At 43.5% G+C, this 17053-nt stretch overlaps 1 protein-coding gene across 1 annotated transcript in view; it reads left to right on the plus strand.

Moving 5' to 3' along the window:
• Positions 1-17053, plus strand: part of ANKH (ANKH inorganic pyrophosphate transport regulator) — a 161221-nt gene that overhangs the window by 87964 nt on the left and 56204 nt on the right. Inside the window, exon 2 of the mRNA XM_061129322.1 lies at positions 2218-2434. Within this exon, the coding sequence (XP_060985305.1) occupies positions 2218-2434 (217 nt within the window). The remainder of the gene's footprint in view (positions 1-2217; positions 2435-17053) is intronic.

Here is a 17053-nt window from a genome sequence, read left to right on the forward strand (position 1 = left end):
TAATAAACAATAATTGAAAAGAATCTGGAAAAGAATATGTTTAGCTGAATCACTTAATTACACACCAGAATCTAACACAGCGTTATTAATTACCTATACTTCAATAAAAACTAAATTAAAAGAATGAAAAGTGTATACAGAAAGTTGATCTCCTGCCCAGACAGTTGCCTGTGCCGAAAGACAGAGGTGATATTCTGATGACATTTTTATTTATTTATTTATTTATTGTAGTCAGAAAGTTGTATTTATTTATTTATTTATTTTCTTTCTTTCTTTTAATTGGAGGCTAATTGCTTTACAATATTGTAGTGGGTTTTTGCCATACTTCGGCATGAATCAGCCATGGGTGTCCATGTGTCCCCATCCTGAACCCCCCTCGCACCTCCCTCCCCATCCCGTCCCTCAGGGTCATCCCAGTGCACCGGCCCTGAGCGCCCTGTCTCATGCATCCAACCTGGACTGGCGATCTGTTTCACATATGATAATATACATATTTCAATCCTATTCTCTCAAATCATCCCATGCTCGCCTTCTCCCACAGAGTCTGAAAGACTGTTCTTTACATCTGTGTCTCTTTTGCTGTCTCGCATGTAGGGTCATCATTACCATCTTTCTAAATTCCATATATATGCGTTAGTATACTGTGTGGGTATTTTTCATGCAGAACTTACTTCATGCAGAACAAATTTCTGAGTAGGAATTCTTACCCGTTTGGGACATGCATTTGTAAGTTTGTCCCAAACTTACCCGTTTGGGACATGCATTTGTAAGTCATGCATGACTTACTTCACTATGTGTAATAGGCTCCAGTTTCATCCACCTCATAAGAACTGATTTAAATGCATTGTTTTTAGTGACTGAGTAATATTCCATGGTGTATATGTACCACAGCTTCCTTATCCATTCGTCTGCTGATGGGCATCTAGGTTGCTTCCATGTCCTGGCTATGATAAACAGTGCTGTGATGAACATTGGGGTGCATGTGTCTCTTTCAGATCTGGTTTCCTCAGTGTGTATGCCCAGCAGTGAGATTGCTGGGTTATATGGCAGTTCTATTTCCAGTTTTTTAAGGAATCTCCACACTGTTCTCCATAGTGGCTGTACTAGTTTGCATTCCCACCAACAGTGTAAAAGGGTTCCCTTTTCTCCACACCCTCTCCAGCATTTATTGTTTGTAGACTTTTTGATAGCAGCCATCTGGTGACATTTTTAAAACAAAGTTCTTCTACTTAGACATCCATTCCCACAAGCTCCGATCTAATTTATTCGTCTGTGTGCTCCATCTCGCAGTCGTATCCCACTCTTTGCAGCCCTGTAGACTGTAACCCATCTAGCTCCTCTGTCCATGGAATTCTCCATGCAAGAACACTGAAGTGGGTAGCCATTCTCTCCCCCCGAGGATCTTCCAGGCTCAGGGATCGAACCCGAGGCTCTGTGTCTCCTACATTGGCAAGTGGATTCTTTACCACTGGGGCACCCTGGTGGCCCCAATTTATTCATATAGTAGGTGGAAAAGTTAGAACCTCAGAGGGTGGTCCCTCGTAGGGGATTGTTAAAACAGAATATTCTATGGCCACATCTCCAGCAAGAATTATTCAAAAACAATGTATTTAGTTTAAAGATTTTCTTTTCCTATTTGTCTGCACAAAGATCAGGAATGTATTTCAAATTAAAGTACAGTAAGAATCAGGTGAATAGCATCCACAGGTGGTGTAAAAATTCCATCAATACCCATTTTCATGACATAGAACTTATATTTTGCTATGAAGGATACATACATAAGTACAGTATTTCACACATACACACACAGGGAAAAAAGGACCCATCACCCACTCCATATAAACTGGTTGACCCATTTCCAAAATGCCTGTTGCTATTGTGTAGATTCAGCCTGCAAATAAAATTTAACATGTTAACCTTTTAACCAGAACATCTTAGAATTATTTTCTGATATTAACATAGAACACTTGTTGGGTTTTTTCTATTCCTTTCATAGGAATTTCATAGGAGATAGTGGACAGCTGTCTCCCCCACAAGAAGATATTTCAAACTGAAGCTAATATGGATGAAAATGAAAATAAATAACCTTTATCAAATTACAGTGAGATTTACCCTATAAGCTGCTTAACATTCCTATGGGAACACAACCTGCTGCGTTTTATTGTGGGAGAGGAGACGACGTTTCTAATGCTGTCTGTGGGTCTCTTCCCTCCACAGGCCTTGAACCGGGGGATCGCTGCTGTCAAGGAAGATGCAGTGGAGATGCTGGCCAGCTACGGGCTGGCGTACTCCTTAATGAAGTTCTTCACAGGGCCCATGAGTGACTTCAAGAACGTGGGCCTGGTGTTTGTGAACAGCAAGCGGGACAGGACCAAAGCTGTTCTGTGCATGGTGGTGGCTGGGGCCATTGCCGCCGTCTTCCACACCCTCATAGGTAAGGCTGTCGGTTGTCCCTTAAGAATCCAGCCTTGCCAACTCCTTGTTCCTCTTAATCTATTTACATGTATTTATTGTAGTAAGTGATTTCTTCCGTAATTATTATCATGAGAATTTTAAGGGCTGGGAGGAATGGAGTCGTCGGTGCTTCTAGGACAAAAAAAAAAGAGAGAGATGTCCTTTCTCTGGGAAGCTGTATGTCTCTGGTTCCCAAACCCTGTGTCAGAGAGAGAGGAGTTTCATTAATATGTGATCAGATTTAGGACTTCCCTGGTAGCTCAGACGGTAAAGCGTCTGCCTGCAATGCAGGAGACCCAGGTTCAATCTCTGGGTCGGGAAAATCCCCTGGAGAAGGAAATGGCAACCCACTCCAGTACTCTTGCCTGGAAAATCCCATGGATTAGAGCCTGGTAAGCTACAGTCCATGGGGTCACAAAGAGTCGGACATGACTGAGCAACCTCACTCACTTTTGGTAAGGCTTCCCTGGTGGCTCAGACTATAAAGAATCCATCTGCAATGCAGAAGACCAGGGTTTAATCCCTGCTTAGGAAGATCCCCTGGAGAAGGGAATGGCTACCCACTGCAGTATTCTTGCCTGGAGAATCCCATGGACAGAGGAGCCTGGCGGGCTACAGTCCTTGAGGTCAAATAGAGTCAGACATGGCTGAGCGACTAAGCACAATGCATACTCACACACAAGGATAAAAAAAAATGTCAGGAGCTTTTGTTAGACAGACTTTACTTAACCTCTTTTTCAAATTAAAGTGTAGTCACTGATTTTATAGTATTGTGTTAATTTCAAGTGTATAGCACACTGATTCAGCTATATATATATAACTTTTTCAGATTCTATTCCTTTATAGTTTATTACAAGATACAGTAGGACCATGGTGCTTATCTACTTTATCAGACTCACTTACTCTTAAGAATAAAAACAGAATGAGCATTATTTAAGATTAATGCTTATCAGCATTGAAAACAAATGAAATTGTCTTCTGTATTAAAATTATCTCATTTTAGGACCTCATGCTTCTATTTTAGACAAGACTCAACACTCTGGGCATAACATTCTTTGCATCTAACAAGAAAATTAGGTCACACAGAGTGACTGATCCGTGGTTGGAAAGCCCCTTCCTTTAGAGTCAGAGCTCTACTTCTGCTGCCTTCATGGTGGTGATAAAAACCCTTAAGGGCACAATTTCAGAACCTATAGACTTCAAAACAGCTCAGCTTACCTGGCCTAAAAGTTGAATGACACACCTACTAAACCAAGTTACATGAAGCCCGTGACCAACACTTTACAAACCCATTGTGTGTCTTCAGCTTGGCACTGGTTGCCTGAGAACCATGAATGTCCGTGGTGAGTGAAGAGCCAGGAGATTAACCCACACCGTTTCCTATGTACTCAGGTGTCAACTCTAGTTTACTCATGCAATTGTGAATCTGGAAATAGAGCCAGCTCTTTGTGGGTTTCATTTTGAATAAAGCATAGGATTTTGTGCTAAGAACAATGAGGACAAGAAGATGCTTCCCTTGGGCCAAATATCCAGACCAAGTGTTGCTGTTGATCGTTTTCATTTGGACTGAGAGCTTCAGGGCGTGGGGTGGAGAGGAGATGCCTTTCTTTCTCTTAACCTACACCCTGAATACTGAGCTCTCTACTGAGTTTTAAAGGAAACTCCGGCAACAAGAATTCACCTGGGCCATGTTCATAGACGGTACAGTGGCTCAGTCAGTAAAGAATCTGCCTGCAATTCAGGAGACCCGGGTTCAATCCCTAGGTCAGGAGGATCCCGTGGAGAAGGAAATGGCAACCTACCACAGCATTCTTGCCTGGGAAATCCCATGTGCAGGGAGCCTGGTGGGCTGCAGTCCACGGGTTGCAAGAGTCGGACACGGTTTAACGACTAAGCTACCACCACCGCCGCCATGGGTATCTGAGAAAATGACATACATGAAATGAGAGGGTCTAAATAAGTTTTTGCCTAAAAAAGGGAGACAAATTAGTTCCTTTTTATAAAATTCCTTCCAAATAAACCCAACATTTCCTGTTTTATGAGGGAATGAGACTTTGGGACTCACAGCTAATTACTAGCTGTCTGTAATTAAGGAAAACTTGAGTTTTCTGTGTTATTGACACTGTTGGAAGGAACAATTTGGTCACTGAAATAAAATTTGAAGTCATTTTCTAATTTAAATCCCAGTTTTTCAACTTGAAAATGGAATCCTAAAATCTTAAATTTGAACCAAAATGGTTCTACCTCCAGATATTTAACAATTGTTTTTATCACTGTTGATATTTTTACAGTTACTATATAGCATTCCCCCCCCCCAAAACAAATGCTTTCCACAGTCACTACAGAAGCACGTATCAATTTCTTTCAAACATTTACAACTCAAAATTTAATAATTTTTCCACCTGTAGTATATTCGTCTCATTTCAGTTTTCTGTCTAAGGATTTAATTCTCCTCTTGCCTTGTCTGCCACATCAGACATATTTGCTTATCTTCTTGTCTCCTGGTTTGTTTGGTTTTTTTTTTGTTGTTGTTGTTTTTTTAATAATCCTGTAAGCGTTTCTGGGGCTTCCCCGGTGGCTCAGGAGTAAAAAATCGCCTGCAGTGCAGGAGACACAGGAGATGAGGGTTCAATCCCTGGATGGGAAAGATCCCCTGGAGGAGGACATGGCAACCCACTCCAGTATTCTTGGCAGGTAGATCCTGTGGACAGAGGAGCCTGGCAGGGTACAGTCCATGGGGTTGCCAAGAGTCGGACACAACTGAAGTGACTTGAGTACACAAGCTTTTCTGTCCTCAGATATTGCCAATTGTTTCCCAGAACCTTGACCACAAGCTCCAGATAGGATGTTGATCTCTTTGCCACCTTTTCCAACATAATTTTCCCATCATCAGTAAACATCCACCCATTTAGTTTCTACGTTTCAATGTGTCACCTACACTAGACACTAAAACCCATTTCTCATGTCTTAGTTGTGCTAAAAACAGGTACTGACATCTCTACTTGAACACTCAGCTCTCGGATGTCTATGCCTGGGGCAAGGAAACAGTGATAGATAAAACAGAAAAGCAAATATTCCAGGTATATTTGACTTGAGAAGCCATTATCTGCTCTCAGGCAGTCGTCTAATTGTATTTGCTTGGCCTGAGAGTGAAATGAGTATGTATTCTTCACAGGAGCAGCTCTCAGTAAGGCTTAGAGTCAGTACAAGAAGCAAGGTGTTATCAGTTCACCAGCTTAACTCACAGAGAGAGAAACCAGAGTGATCTAGGCTAGAAACCTAGTTTCTTTATATTCCTTTGTTCAGGCGAAACCAGTCTTATTGCCTTAAATGTTCCTTTTTAGGTGCTATTTCCCTATCTCCTTAATGGGTTTCTTTCTTTTATCAAGACCTTCTGACTTTTCCATCGCATTTATGTAAGGACATTTGAGAGCAGAGGGGAGGAAGAGATTCTTTCTCTTAGGGGTGGGTTCTGAAAAGCTCATGAGATGAGTCAACTTCTGTTGTTATTCAGTCATACATTCATGTCCCACTCTGTGTGAACTCATGGACTGCAGCACGCCAGGCTTCCCTGTCCTTCACTATCCCCCCGGAGTTTGCTCAAGCTCATTTCTATTGAACTGGTGATGCCACCCAACCATCTCATCCTCTGTTGCCCCCTTCTCCTCCTGCCTTCAGTCTTTCCCAGCATCAAGATCTTTTCCAGTGAGTCAGCTCTTCACATCAGGTGGCCAAAGGATTGGAGGTTCAGCGTCAGCATCCGTCCTTCCAATATTCAGGCTTGATTGGTTTGACCTCCTTGCTGTCCGAGGGACTCGGTCATCTTCTAACTGGCTCTGAAAGCATGAGTTGTATTTCAGCACGTGCAGTGGTCAGTTGCTTCATCGTGTCCAACTCTTTGCGACCCTGTGGACTGTAGCCCACCATGTTCCTCTGTCCTTGGGATTCTCCAGGCAAGAATACTAGTGTGGGTTATTGCCGTGCCCTCCTCCAGGAATCAAACCCGCGTCTCCTACGTCTCCTGCATTGGCACACAGGTTCTTTACCACTAGTGCCATGTGTGGATCACACATCCCTTTCTAATTTTTCCCTTATCTTTGATACAAGATGGACTGGCGACTTTAACACAGTGCTCTAAATGACTATTTTGCTGTCGCCACATAAGATTACAAATGGTGACTCTTCTCATCTATTACGATTCCTTAATTCTGTCCAACCTCAGGCTGTGGCTTTAACACCACCACCCTGTTGGGTGTTTTTTCAGTTTAATGGCCAATGCCTTGATTTCTTTTTGCTTTGTTTCCTAATTTACCTGTTTCTTCATTTTATTCTTTACCATCGTAGGTGCTTTTTCCAGCAAGATGTCATCTGTACTTTTAATGAATATACTTCTTTATTCAAACACATTCAAACACATTTATAGATAAAACTCAACCATTTTCCTTATGATATTACTAGCGTTCTTGTTAATTCTAAGGAGACACACCACTAGTATTACTGGAGCTGACCTTCCTGCTTTGAATTTTGGGGGCTTTGACTAAAGGGGAGTGAGAGTAAGAATTGCTCTTCGTTTAACTCACTTTTAATATAATCCAATCCCCGTCTGTTCTATCGGTAGTCCAACAAATTGCTTATTGAACAAATAGCGTGTGCATGTCGTCTTAAGTCCTACTAATGATAGGTTGGATACAGAAGTGAGATAAATACAAAACAGATGGTAGCCAGATACACCCTTCTTCTCAAGGAGATGTAGTTAATGGGAAAGTGTGCCTGTTCAGCATGAATTTCTAGAAGCAAAAGCTATTTTCAGCCTGTGAGAATTTTTACGATACGGTAATATGTGGCATTTACTTTTCTCTTTCTGACTTAAACTTCACTCTGTATGACAGCCTCTGGATCTATCCACATTCTCTGCAAACAGCACAATTCCGTTCCTTTTTATGGCTGAGTAATATCCCATTGTATGTGTACCACATCTTTATTCATCCGTCTGTTGGTGGGCATTTAGATTGCTTCCATGTCCTGCCTGTTGTAAATAGTGCTGCACTGAACATTGGGATGCATGTATCTTTCTAAATTATGGTTTTTTCCAGGTATTTGCCCAGGAGTGGGATTGCTGGATCATATGGGAAATTGGGATTGATATATACACACACACACACTACTATGTATAAAATAGGTAACTAATGAGAACCTACTGTAAAATAAATAAATAAATATTTTTAAAAAGAAAAGCGAGATGGTAGAAGTAAACCAGAGTCAAACTTGGAGGAATCAAAAGCAGATTTGAGTGAGCACAGCGACAGCAGAGAAGGCAAGAGAAGGGCTGTTGGGTTGGGGGGACGGTGTGGGAGGCACACAGCCGCCACGCATTTATAAATCAGGGGACAATAAAGCAGGAAAAAGAGTTCAGTGTTGAATGTCACAGGTACCAGGTGGATGTCTGATGCTAGGACTGGGGCAGGTAACCAAGCATAGGAGATGTGCAGCCTGAGACTATGGAAGAGCCCATTAGACAACACAGATGGCAAAGCGGGAAGAAGAGAGAAAGGGAAGGAGAGCAGGGAAGGGCCAAGGAGAAAGAGGACCAGCAGAGAGGGCACTAGGCACTTAGCCCTACAGCTGCTCCTGGGTCCCTTGGAGAGCCTTTTGATACCAGCGGGCACTTTTTTGTGGCATCTCAGTGACAACTATATGAAATAAAGCAGATTTATCCTAGTGTTCATATCAGTTCAACTCAGTCGCTCAGTCGTGTCCGACTCTTTGCCACTCCTTGGACTACAGCACACCAGGCTCCCCTGTCCTTCACCATCTCCCGGAGCTTGCTCAAACTCATGTCCATGGAGTTGCTGATGCCATCCAACCATCTCATCCTCTGTTGTCCCCTTCTCCTCCTGCCTTCAATCCTTCCCAGCATCAGGGTCTTTTCCAATGAATCAGTTCTTCACATCAGGTGGCCAAAGTATTGGAGTTTCCGCTTCAGCATCAGTCCTTCCAATGAATATTCAGCACTGACTGGTTGGATCTCCTTGCAGTCCAAGGGACTCTCAAGAGTCTTCTCCAACACCACAGTTCAAAAGCATCAATTCTTCGGCGCTCAGCTTTCTTTATAGTCCAACTCTCACATACATACATGACTACTGGAAAAACCAAAGCTTTGACCAGACAGACCTTTGTTGGCAAAGTGATGTCTCTGCTTTTTAATGTGCTTTCTAGGTTGGTCATAGCTTACTTCCAAGGAGCAAGCGTCTTTTAATTTCATGGCTATAGTCACTATCTGCAGTGATTTTGGAGCCCAAAAAAATAGTCTCTTACTCTTTCCTTTGTTTCCCCATCTATTTGCCGTGAAGTGATGGGACTGGATGCCATGATCTTAGTTTTCTGAATGTTGAGTTATAAGCCAACTTTTTCACTCTCCTCTTTCACTTTCATCAGAAGGCTCTTTAGTTCCTCTTCTGTTTCTGCCATAAGGGTGGTGTCATCTGCATATCCGAGGTTATTGATATTTCTCCCAGCAGTCTTGATTTCAGCTTGTGCTTCGTCCAGCCCAGCATTTGGCATGATGTACTCTGCATATAAGTTAAATAAGCAGGGTGACGATATAAAGCTTTAACATACTCCTTTCCCAATTTTAAACCAGTCTGTTGTTCCATGTCCAGTTCTAACTGTTGCTTCTGGACCTGCATACAGATTTCTCAGGAGGCAGGTCAGGTGGTCTGGTATTCCCATCTCTTTAAGAATTTTCCATAGTTTGTTGTGATCCACACAGTCAAAGGCTTTGGCTTAGTCAATGAAACAGAAGTAGATGTTTTTCTGAAACTCTCTTGCTTTCTCGATGATCCAACAGATGTTTATATAAGTATGTTTAATACAGCCTTAACAACAAGGCAAATCTATACGTTATGCTTACTGCTTTATAACCTTATGGTCACTAAAGAGATTTTTATTACTTAGAAAAGTTGAATGTATTTTGTCATTCTGCATAGTCTCCTTGGTTATGAACTAATGCCTTAGCTAAGTACTCTGAGATTTTTTCTTTCCAAAGATTGTGTATTTCCCATTGGAGAAGTCATGATTCCCAGCATGATCTCTTAGAGTTTTTTCCCCCAATTTGGATGAACTTCAACATTTCAAACTTTTCGGTATCTACTAGTCATCTATGAGTTCCTGCAGGATCTTCTTACTTGGAAGAGATTTCAAATGGGAGCATCTCTGGCTTTGAGCAACGCAGTTTCAAATGTCTCTCCTTTCCTTCGCTTACCTGGTATTATATCTGGACATCCATTGGTGAGGTACAGTAAGATGTTATAGACTTAGGTCAGAGAGGACCCAAATCTCCTTTGTAGAGTCATCCTTTGTAGGGTTTTTGTGTTTGTCCCAATAAAAGAGAGATCTTTCACCAGGTCCTTTATATTATATTTGTTTATTACATTTGAAATAAGTTTTTTTCCCTTGTGTGTTTCATATTCATTTTCTCTGATTTCTTATTCTTTTTGGACCCAGCTGGTAAGCCAAGTGTTCTCCCATCCTTGAGAGTTTTGCACATGGTTGGGGGTTTCCCCTGATATGACTGGGGTGATTCTCACTGACCAGACAGGCACTTCCCCAGGAATTTGTGGGGGAGATTCTGAGGAAAAGATGGTTCCAGAAAAATTCCCGCCCCAAACCTTATACAATTAGTCAGAGGAGTAGGCACTCAGAATTTGTCGAACTGACAGACTTGAAATCCAGAAATCCACTGGCCAAAAAGTTGATGTCTGTTCTCTGTACACCTGTGGCCTGGCTCAAGACACCCAAATTGCAGGAGCCTTGAAAGTATTCCTGGCTTTTTGTTCTTGTCATTTGTTGGGCAACTGCTAGTAAGTGTCCCTTTTAAGCTAAATTATGGGCTTCCCTGGTGTCTCAGACTGTAAAGAATCCACCTGCCATGCAGGAGGCCCAGGTTCAGTCCCTTGGTCAGGAAGATCCCCTGGAGAAGGAAATGGCAACTCAGCCCAGTATTCTTGCCTGGAGAATCCCATGGACAGAGGAGCCTGGCAATCTACAGTCCATGGGGGTCCCAAAGAGTTGGGCACGACTGAGTGACTAATACTTCTACTCAAGCTAAATTGTAGCTGCTACTCTAGTCATGAACTCATCTATGAGACCCCATTTTACAAAAATGCAAGTCATGAGATTTGCCAACCTGAGACCTTAATTTAACCCAGGAGTCAGGTATTATCCTGTTTCTCCCTCATTATCTATAAAAGAGAGGAAAATTTGCCAACCTTGTGTTTGGTTTCATTGGGTCCAAGTCAACTTCACATGCACGGAAATTATAGTATGGCCTGGCCTCCTAATTCACACAGAGGTAGAAACCACTGCTGTGGATTTGTTTATTTCTTTCCACACTTATTCCTTCCAGCGAGCTGCAAGGCCTCTTCCATGCCACAGAAGAGTCCAGGCAATCCGCAGAGCTCAGAGGAACAAAACTTGTATAGTTTCCTCTGCTTCTACAGTTTCTCAAGAGATTCTGTTTGTCCTTGTTCCCTTGTCCACAAAGCTGTCCATTATTCATGGATTATAAACCAATCCTGTAAAGAGTAAATTGGTACAACTTGATATCATTTAAACCAGCAAGGGTGCTAGGAATGGACAGGCCGGTCTGTATAGTCTCATGATTTATTGCCATGTAGCAATCAACTCGGTACTCACTGACTCAGAAAACAAGCTTTCATTCTTGCTTACTAGACCATAGGTAGGTTGTTTTGCACTTGGCCGTGTTTATGCCTCTGTGGTCAGCTAAACCCAAAGGAGACTCTGCTGGTCTTGGTGGGCTCACCAGGTACTGTGTGTGACAGTAGGCTGGTCCAGACAGCTCTATGGACAGCTGAGTTCTGTTGCACATCGCCTCTCATCCTCCTCCACCAGCCCGAGCTTGCTTAAACAGCTGTGCCAGTACCTCCAGTGATGGATAGAGACACACAGGGTCTCTTGGGCCAAGAATCAGATGCGGCTCAACTTCACGGCCACTGCACACTCCTGGCCGGGACAAGTCACAGGCCAGCCCAGGTTCCAGGAGGAGGGAAATTGACTGCAGCTTTTGACAGGAGGAACTACAAAATCACATGCAGGGTAGGGACGTAAGGAGGAGAGAAGAGTGGAGGACACTGTAGCCATCAGCCTACTCCACTCACTTCTTGGCAGAATTATGGATTCATGCATTTATTCCTTCCATAGAGACTGAATACCTGCTATATGGAAAATATTGGCCTAGATCCTGGGATTTCAGACGTAAGCCATGTTCTCTAGGGAGAAGCAGAAATCGTGCAATAAATTATTATGCTACCCACTCAATCGAGTCTTTTTTAATTGAGATATTGTGACTAAGCTGGTAAAGAATCCACCTGCAATGCGGGAGACCTGGGTTTGGTCCCTGGGTTGGGAAGATCCCCTAGAGAAGGGAAAGGCTACCCACTCCAGTATTCTGGCCTGGAGAATTCCATGGACTGTATAGTCCACAGGGTCACAAAGAGTTGGACACGACTAAGCAACTTTCACCTCTCTTCATTAGCTTCAAGTGTACCGCAAAGTGATTGTTGTACATATATATTGTTTTTCAGACTCTTTTCCAGTATAGGTTATTATAAGATATTGAGTATAGTTTCCTGTACTATAGTATATATCTTTTGTATTATGTGTTATAATACATAGCATATATATAATGTATATATATATATATGACCCTGATGCTGGGAAAGATTGAAGGCAAGAGGAGAAGGGAACAACAGAGGATGAGATGGTTGGATGGCATCACCAACTCAATGGACATGAGTTTGAGCAAACTCCGGGGGATGGTGAAGGACAGGAGAGGCTGGTGTGCTGCAGTCCATAGGGTTGCAAAGAGTCGGACACAGCTTAGCAACTAAACAACAGCAACAAGGGTTCCCAAATTTGCCTCTCGGAAATACACATATTAATCTTTCCCTAAAATGGGAGGAAGGCTTTTTCCTCAGTTCCCATCAGAAAATCATAGGTAATGAGACTTGTTTTGATTAATACCAATATTTCATGGTATTTTGCAACAAGCACTGGTTACTCTGGATGAACAAGTTTGAGAACCACTGATTCTGGGAGAGTCCACCACTCCAGTGGGCTGAGGTAGGAGGAGCTAGGGATTTGAATGGCGGCCCCTCCTGTTTCTGTTTCCGCAACTCAGATACCTGTAAATAGATCAAGTCCGTGTCCTCTTGCTGCAGCCAGGCCGTGAAGTCCATTTACATCTATTCAAAAGCCTCGCTTAATTTCTCTTTCTAATGTTCTACTTTTCATAAGGAATATAGGCTATTTCAGAACAGTCTTAGTAAGGCCGTTTATAAAAGTTGAAGGTTACTAAATGTCATTAAGGCAGCTAGTCTGGTAATTATAGACTCGATGCAAAGCACTTTAAACAAATTACCCCCAGCCTCCAGCTCCAGCCAGAAACAGCTCTGGGACACAGAGGGGAGGGTGAGGGGATATTAGGTGAAAAACAGCTGCTGAAATTGAACATTCCCGACTCCCAGGGTGGAAACAACCTTTGTAGTTATAATCAGACTCTTTTTCTACCGCATAGGGGAGGAGTAAAAGGAAGGAAGAAAAACGGGAAGAAAAGCTTCTTTCCATGGCCTCCAGAATTTTCCTCTAGTAGCTAAAAGAGGACAGGAAGTAAAAAGAAGCAAAAGCATCCTCAGGCCCATTGGTCTGAAGGTACCCTGGCACCTGGGGACCCCTGAGCTGCAGTCTGAACAAAACGAGGAGAGTGGACATCCTGGCAGAAGCAGAGGTTTGGCTGAGCGCAGCACCCAGCAGTCCCGCAGACCCTCTTCAACTTTAGATGTTTGCTCTTCATTGCTCTGCGTAAAGGCACTGTTTTTAACGTTTTAGTTCAAATATTCTAATAAGTTGGTATACTTGGGTATGGGCTTCCCAGGTGGCTCAGACGGTAAAGAGTCTACCTGCCATGCAGGGACCTGGATTCAATCCCTGGGTCGGGAAGATGACATGGGAGAAGGAAATGGCAACCCACTCCAGTATTCTTGCCTGGGAAATCCCCCGGATAGAGGAGCCTGGCGGGCGACAGTCTATGGGGTCGCAAAAGAGTCAGACACGGCTTAGCAACTAAACAGCAACGGCGGCAATACTTAGGTATATTCACAGAAGTAGAAACACTGACTTATACTGACCCCTATACACTCAGACCCCATGAGCCAAGTGCACGCCCTGCTGGCAGCTTCTCAAACTCACACGACCTTTCTTTTCTGGCTGCTACGCTAGAGTCTCCTGGGGAAAGAATGCTCTCCTTTCTAGAAGCCACCTGTATGAGTTTGCTAGCAGACACTGTCCTAGCAAAGCACCACAGACAGCAGAAGTGTGTAGTCTCACAGTCTGGAGGCTGGAAGGTCGAGGCAGTGGCGGTGAGGTTGGTTCCTTCAGAGGCCGTGACCGAGAACCTGTCCCAGGCCCCTCTCCAGCCTCCGGGGATTTGTGGTATGTAGTGTCCTTTGGCTTGAGGAGGCATCTCCCTGATCTCTGTCTCGTGAGCTTGTCCTTGCGCACATTTCCGTAGCTCTCCAAATTCCCCGTTTAGGACACCAGGTGCCTTGGGCTGGGAGCCCACTGTCCTTCAGCGTCACCCTGCAAGTGTGTGCTTGGTCGCTCAGTCATGTCCGACTCTTCAACCCCACGGACTGTCACCCACCAGGCTCCTCTGTCCATGAGATTTTCCAGGCCAGAATACTGGAGTGGGTTGCCATTTCCCTCTCCAGGGGATCTTCCCCACCCAGGGATCGAACCTGAGTCTCCTGCACTAAAGGCAAATTCTTTACCATCTGAGCCACCAGGGAAGCCCCAGAGTCACCCGACCTTCACTAATTATACCTGCAAAGATCCTGAGGCCAAATCAGGTCACCTTCTGAGGACCTAAGGGCTAGGAGTCAACAAATGAATTGTGAAGGGACAGAGGTCAACCCATACATCACCCTCTGAATCTCAGCCTTTCTCCGGTCTCCAGGTCCCCACTTTGGCCATCCAGTCAGGTCTGCTCAGCTGGCATTTATATCAGCTCTAACCTTTACCAGGGAATTTTAGTTCCTGAGCTATTCATAGCCAGCCCTGCGCTCCTGCCCTTGGCATGGCTCTGTTTGCCGAGCGTGGCTGCCTTTACCACTGGCAGCTGCCTCTGCCAGGAGGGGCAAAGGGGCAGGATCAGGACATCTCTTGGGGGATCTCCACACAATGAACTTGACCGGCAATGAGAAGGCATGTACAGATCAACAGGGCCATGATTTCCAAGTCTCAGCACTCACGGTAAGCCGTGTGTGTGGTTCAGTAACATCTTCATCCCGGCTTCAGGTTTCATCGGCTCATCTCAGATCTGAATGCACTTCTCACCTCGCTGCAAAGTGGGGCTGGAGGGCTCCCTCCCTGCCTCAGAGGGTCAGGTCACCTTCATACTTTCTGATCCAAGCAGGACATCACAGCTGCCTCCCTGGTCCCTGGCCATAACTAATCCCACTTCTCCCTTCTTTGCTCTTTCTGCCAAGTGCCAGCCTCCTCCTGGTTTTCCCTTCCTGTTGCCTCAGTGGTTCTGCTGGTCCCACCACGCTCCGCACCTGACACCTGGGCTCACCTGGCAGTTCGCCTTTTGATTTCCACCTTTGCTCCTCCTCTGGGATTCAGCTCTCCTCTCCTGCATTTGCCTCCCTCACCAGCCCTGTTCTCTGTATGACCCAGTCATCTTAGCCCCGTGCCTCTTGAAATCACTTACTCATACCTCACTCCCACTGGGATTCCCATTTGTGCATTTAAATATCTTTGTTTTCATCCTGAAGAGCATGCTTAATTCAACATCCTCATAATTCCAGGCTAATCCCGACAAAAGATGGAGGATTATTTCTTTTTACCAATTAATATGGTAATAAGCCCACAAAGAGTCGGAAACAACTTAGCAACTGAACAACGACAACAACAAATAGTAACAAATCGTTCCCCACCCTTTGAAATGGAGGAAGGGATTCTGGTTGTTTCACAAAAAAGTAAGAGAGACTCTGCATTTGACCTCCTTTCTGATTTCAAAGCAGCTTCTGCACTTCTCAAGTACATAAATATTCATATTAATGAAAGAGTGAACACAGCAGGAACCCTGCTATTAGAGCACCATGTAAAACACTATGAAAACACAAAGATTATTGTTTTCCTAGATAGTCTAAACTTTGTATCAATGAGGTAGAAAATAGTCAATATTTTATTTAACCTTTATTAAAATGTCAGGGGGCTTTCCTGGTGGCTCAGACAGTAGAGAATCTGCCTGTGGTGCAGGAGACCCAGGTTCGATCCCTGGGTTGGGAAGATCTCCTGGAGAAGGGAATGGCTACCCAGTCCAGTATTCTTGCCTGGAGAATTCCATGGACAGAGAAGCCTGGAGAGCCTCAGTCCATGGGGTCACAAAGAGTCATAGACAAATACACACACACACACACACACACACACACACACACACACACAGAAATCAGTGTCAGAGTGCTTAGTTCATACATTATGAAATTTTTCTCTTTCTACCTTTTTCACCCTTTGGCATGTACACATTCATTCAGCCTTTGTTGGTTAAAGCCCTTTATGTTCTAGCTACACACTGGTCCCAAATCCTCACATTGGAGGGACTTGGAAAGCACAGAGACAGCATTTTTCCGCTGGGCAAACTATACCCACAGTTTCCATCCCCCACAATTTTTGCCTTCCTGGGAAAAATGAAACAAAAGGAATTACAAACAGTGAATAGCTACCTTTAAATTTTTATTGAAAAGCCATGTTTTGTTGAATCACTGTGTTGTACACCTGGAAGTAGCATAATGTCGTAGATTCATTAAACTTAATAAAGAAAAGGCATATTAACACATAGGAATTTTCTCTTAGTAAATAATTTAGAATACCTACAGACATTGAGGGCTGCCCTGGTGGCTTAGTGGTAAAGAACCCCCCTGCCAATGCAGGAGTTGCAGGTTTGATCCCTTGAGAAGGAAATGGCAACCCACTCCCGTATTCTTGCCTGGGAAATTGCATGAACAGAGGAGCTTGGTGGGCTAGACTCCATGGGGTAGCAAAAGAGTCAGACATGACTTAGCAACTAAACAACAACTACATAGGCATTGAGCTTTCAAACTAGCCATCAAGCATTCTTTTACAATATCAAAAGAATGGAAACAACCTAAATATATAATAATAGGAGATTGAGCAAGTGATACTAAATAAACCTGCAAAAAGGAATTCAGTACAACCAATCAAATACAGAAGCATGTTATGGAAAGATGTTTATGGTTCACAAAAGAGTACGTATGTAGTATGATGCCATTTTTATGTTGAAACACCCACGCATACTCTACCACATAACACCCATAAAACACCTGGATGATTAACACCCAGAGTGTCGACTGTGACCCCTTCTGGGCAGAAGGATGGAGGAGATTGTAGATGATTTTCATCCTTTTGCTTATCTAGAATTTTTTTTACCAAAAAAAAAAGATATTATCTTTAAAATTGTTTTTAAACTTTTGAGATAAAAAGCTTATAAGGATAACTTTTT

The sequence above is a fragment of the Dama dama genome, chromosome 25 (genome assembly GCF_033118175.1).
Source record: "Dama dama isolate Ldn47 chromosome 25, ASM3311817v1, whole genome shotgun sequence".
In the NCBI taxonomy this organism is placed as follows: Eukaryota; Metazoa; Chordata; class Mammalia; order Artiodactyla; family Cervidae; genus Dama; species Dama dama.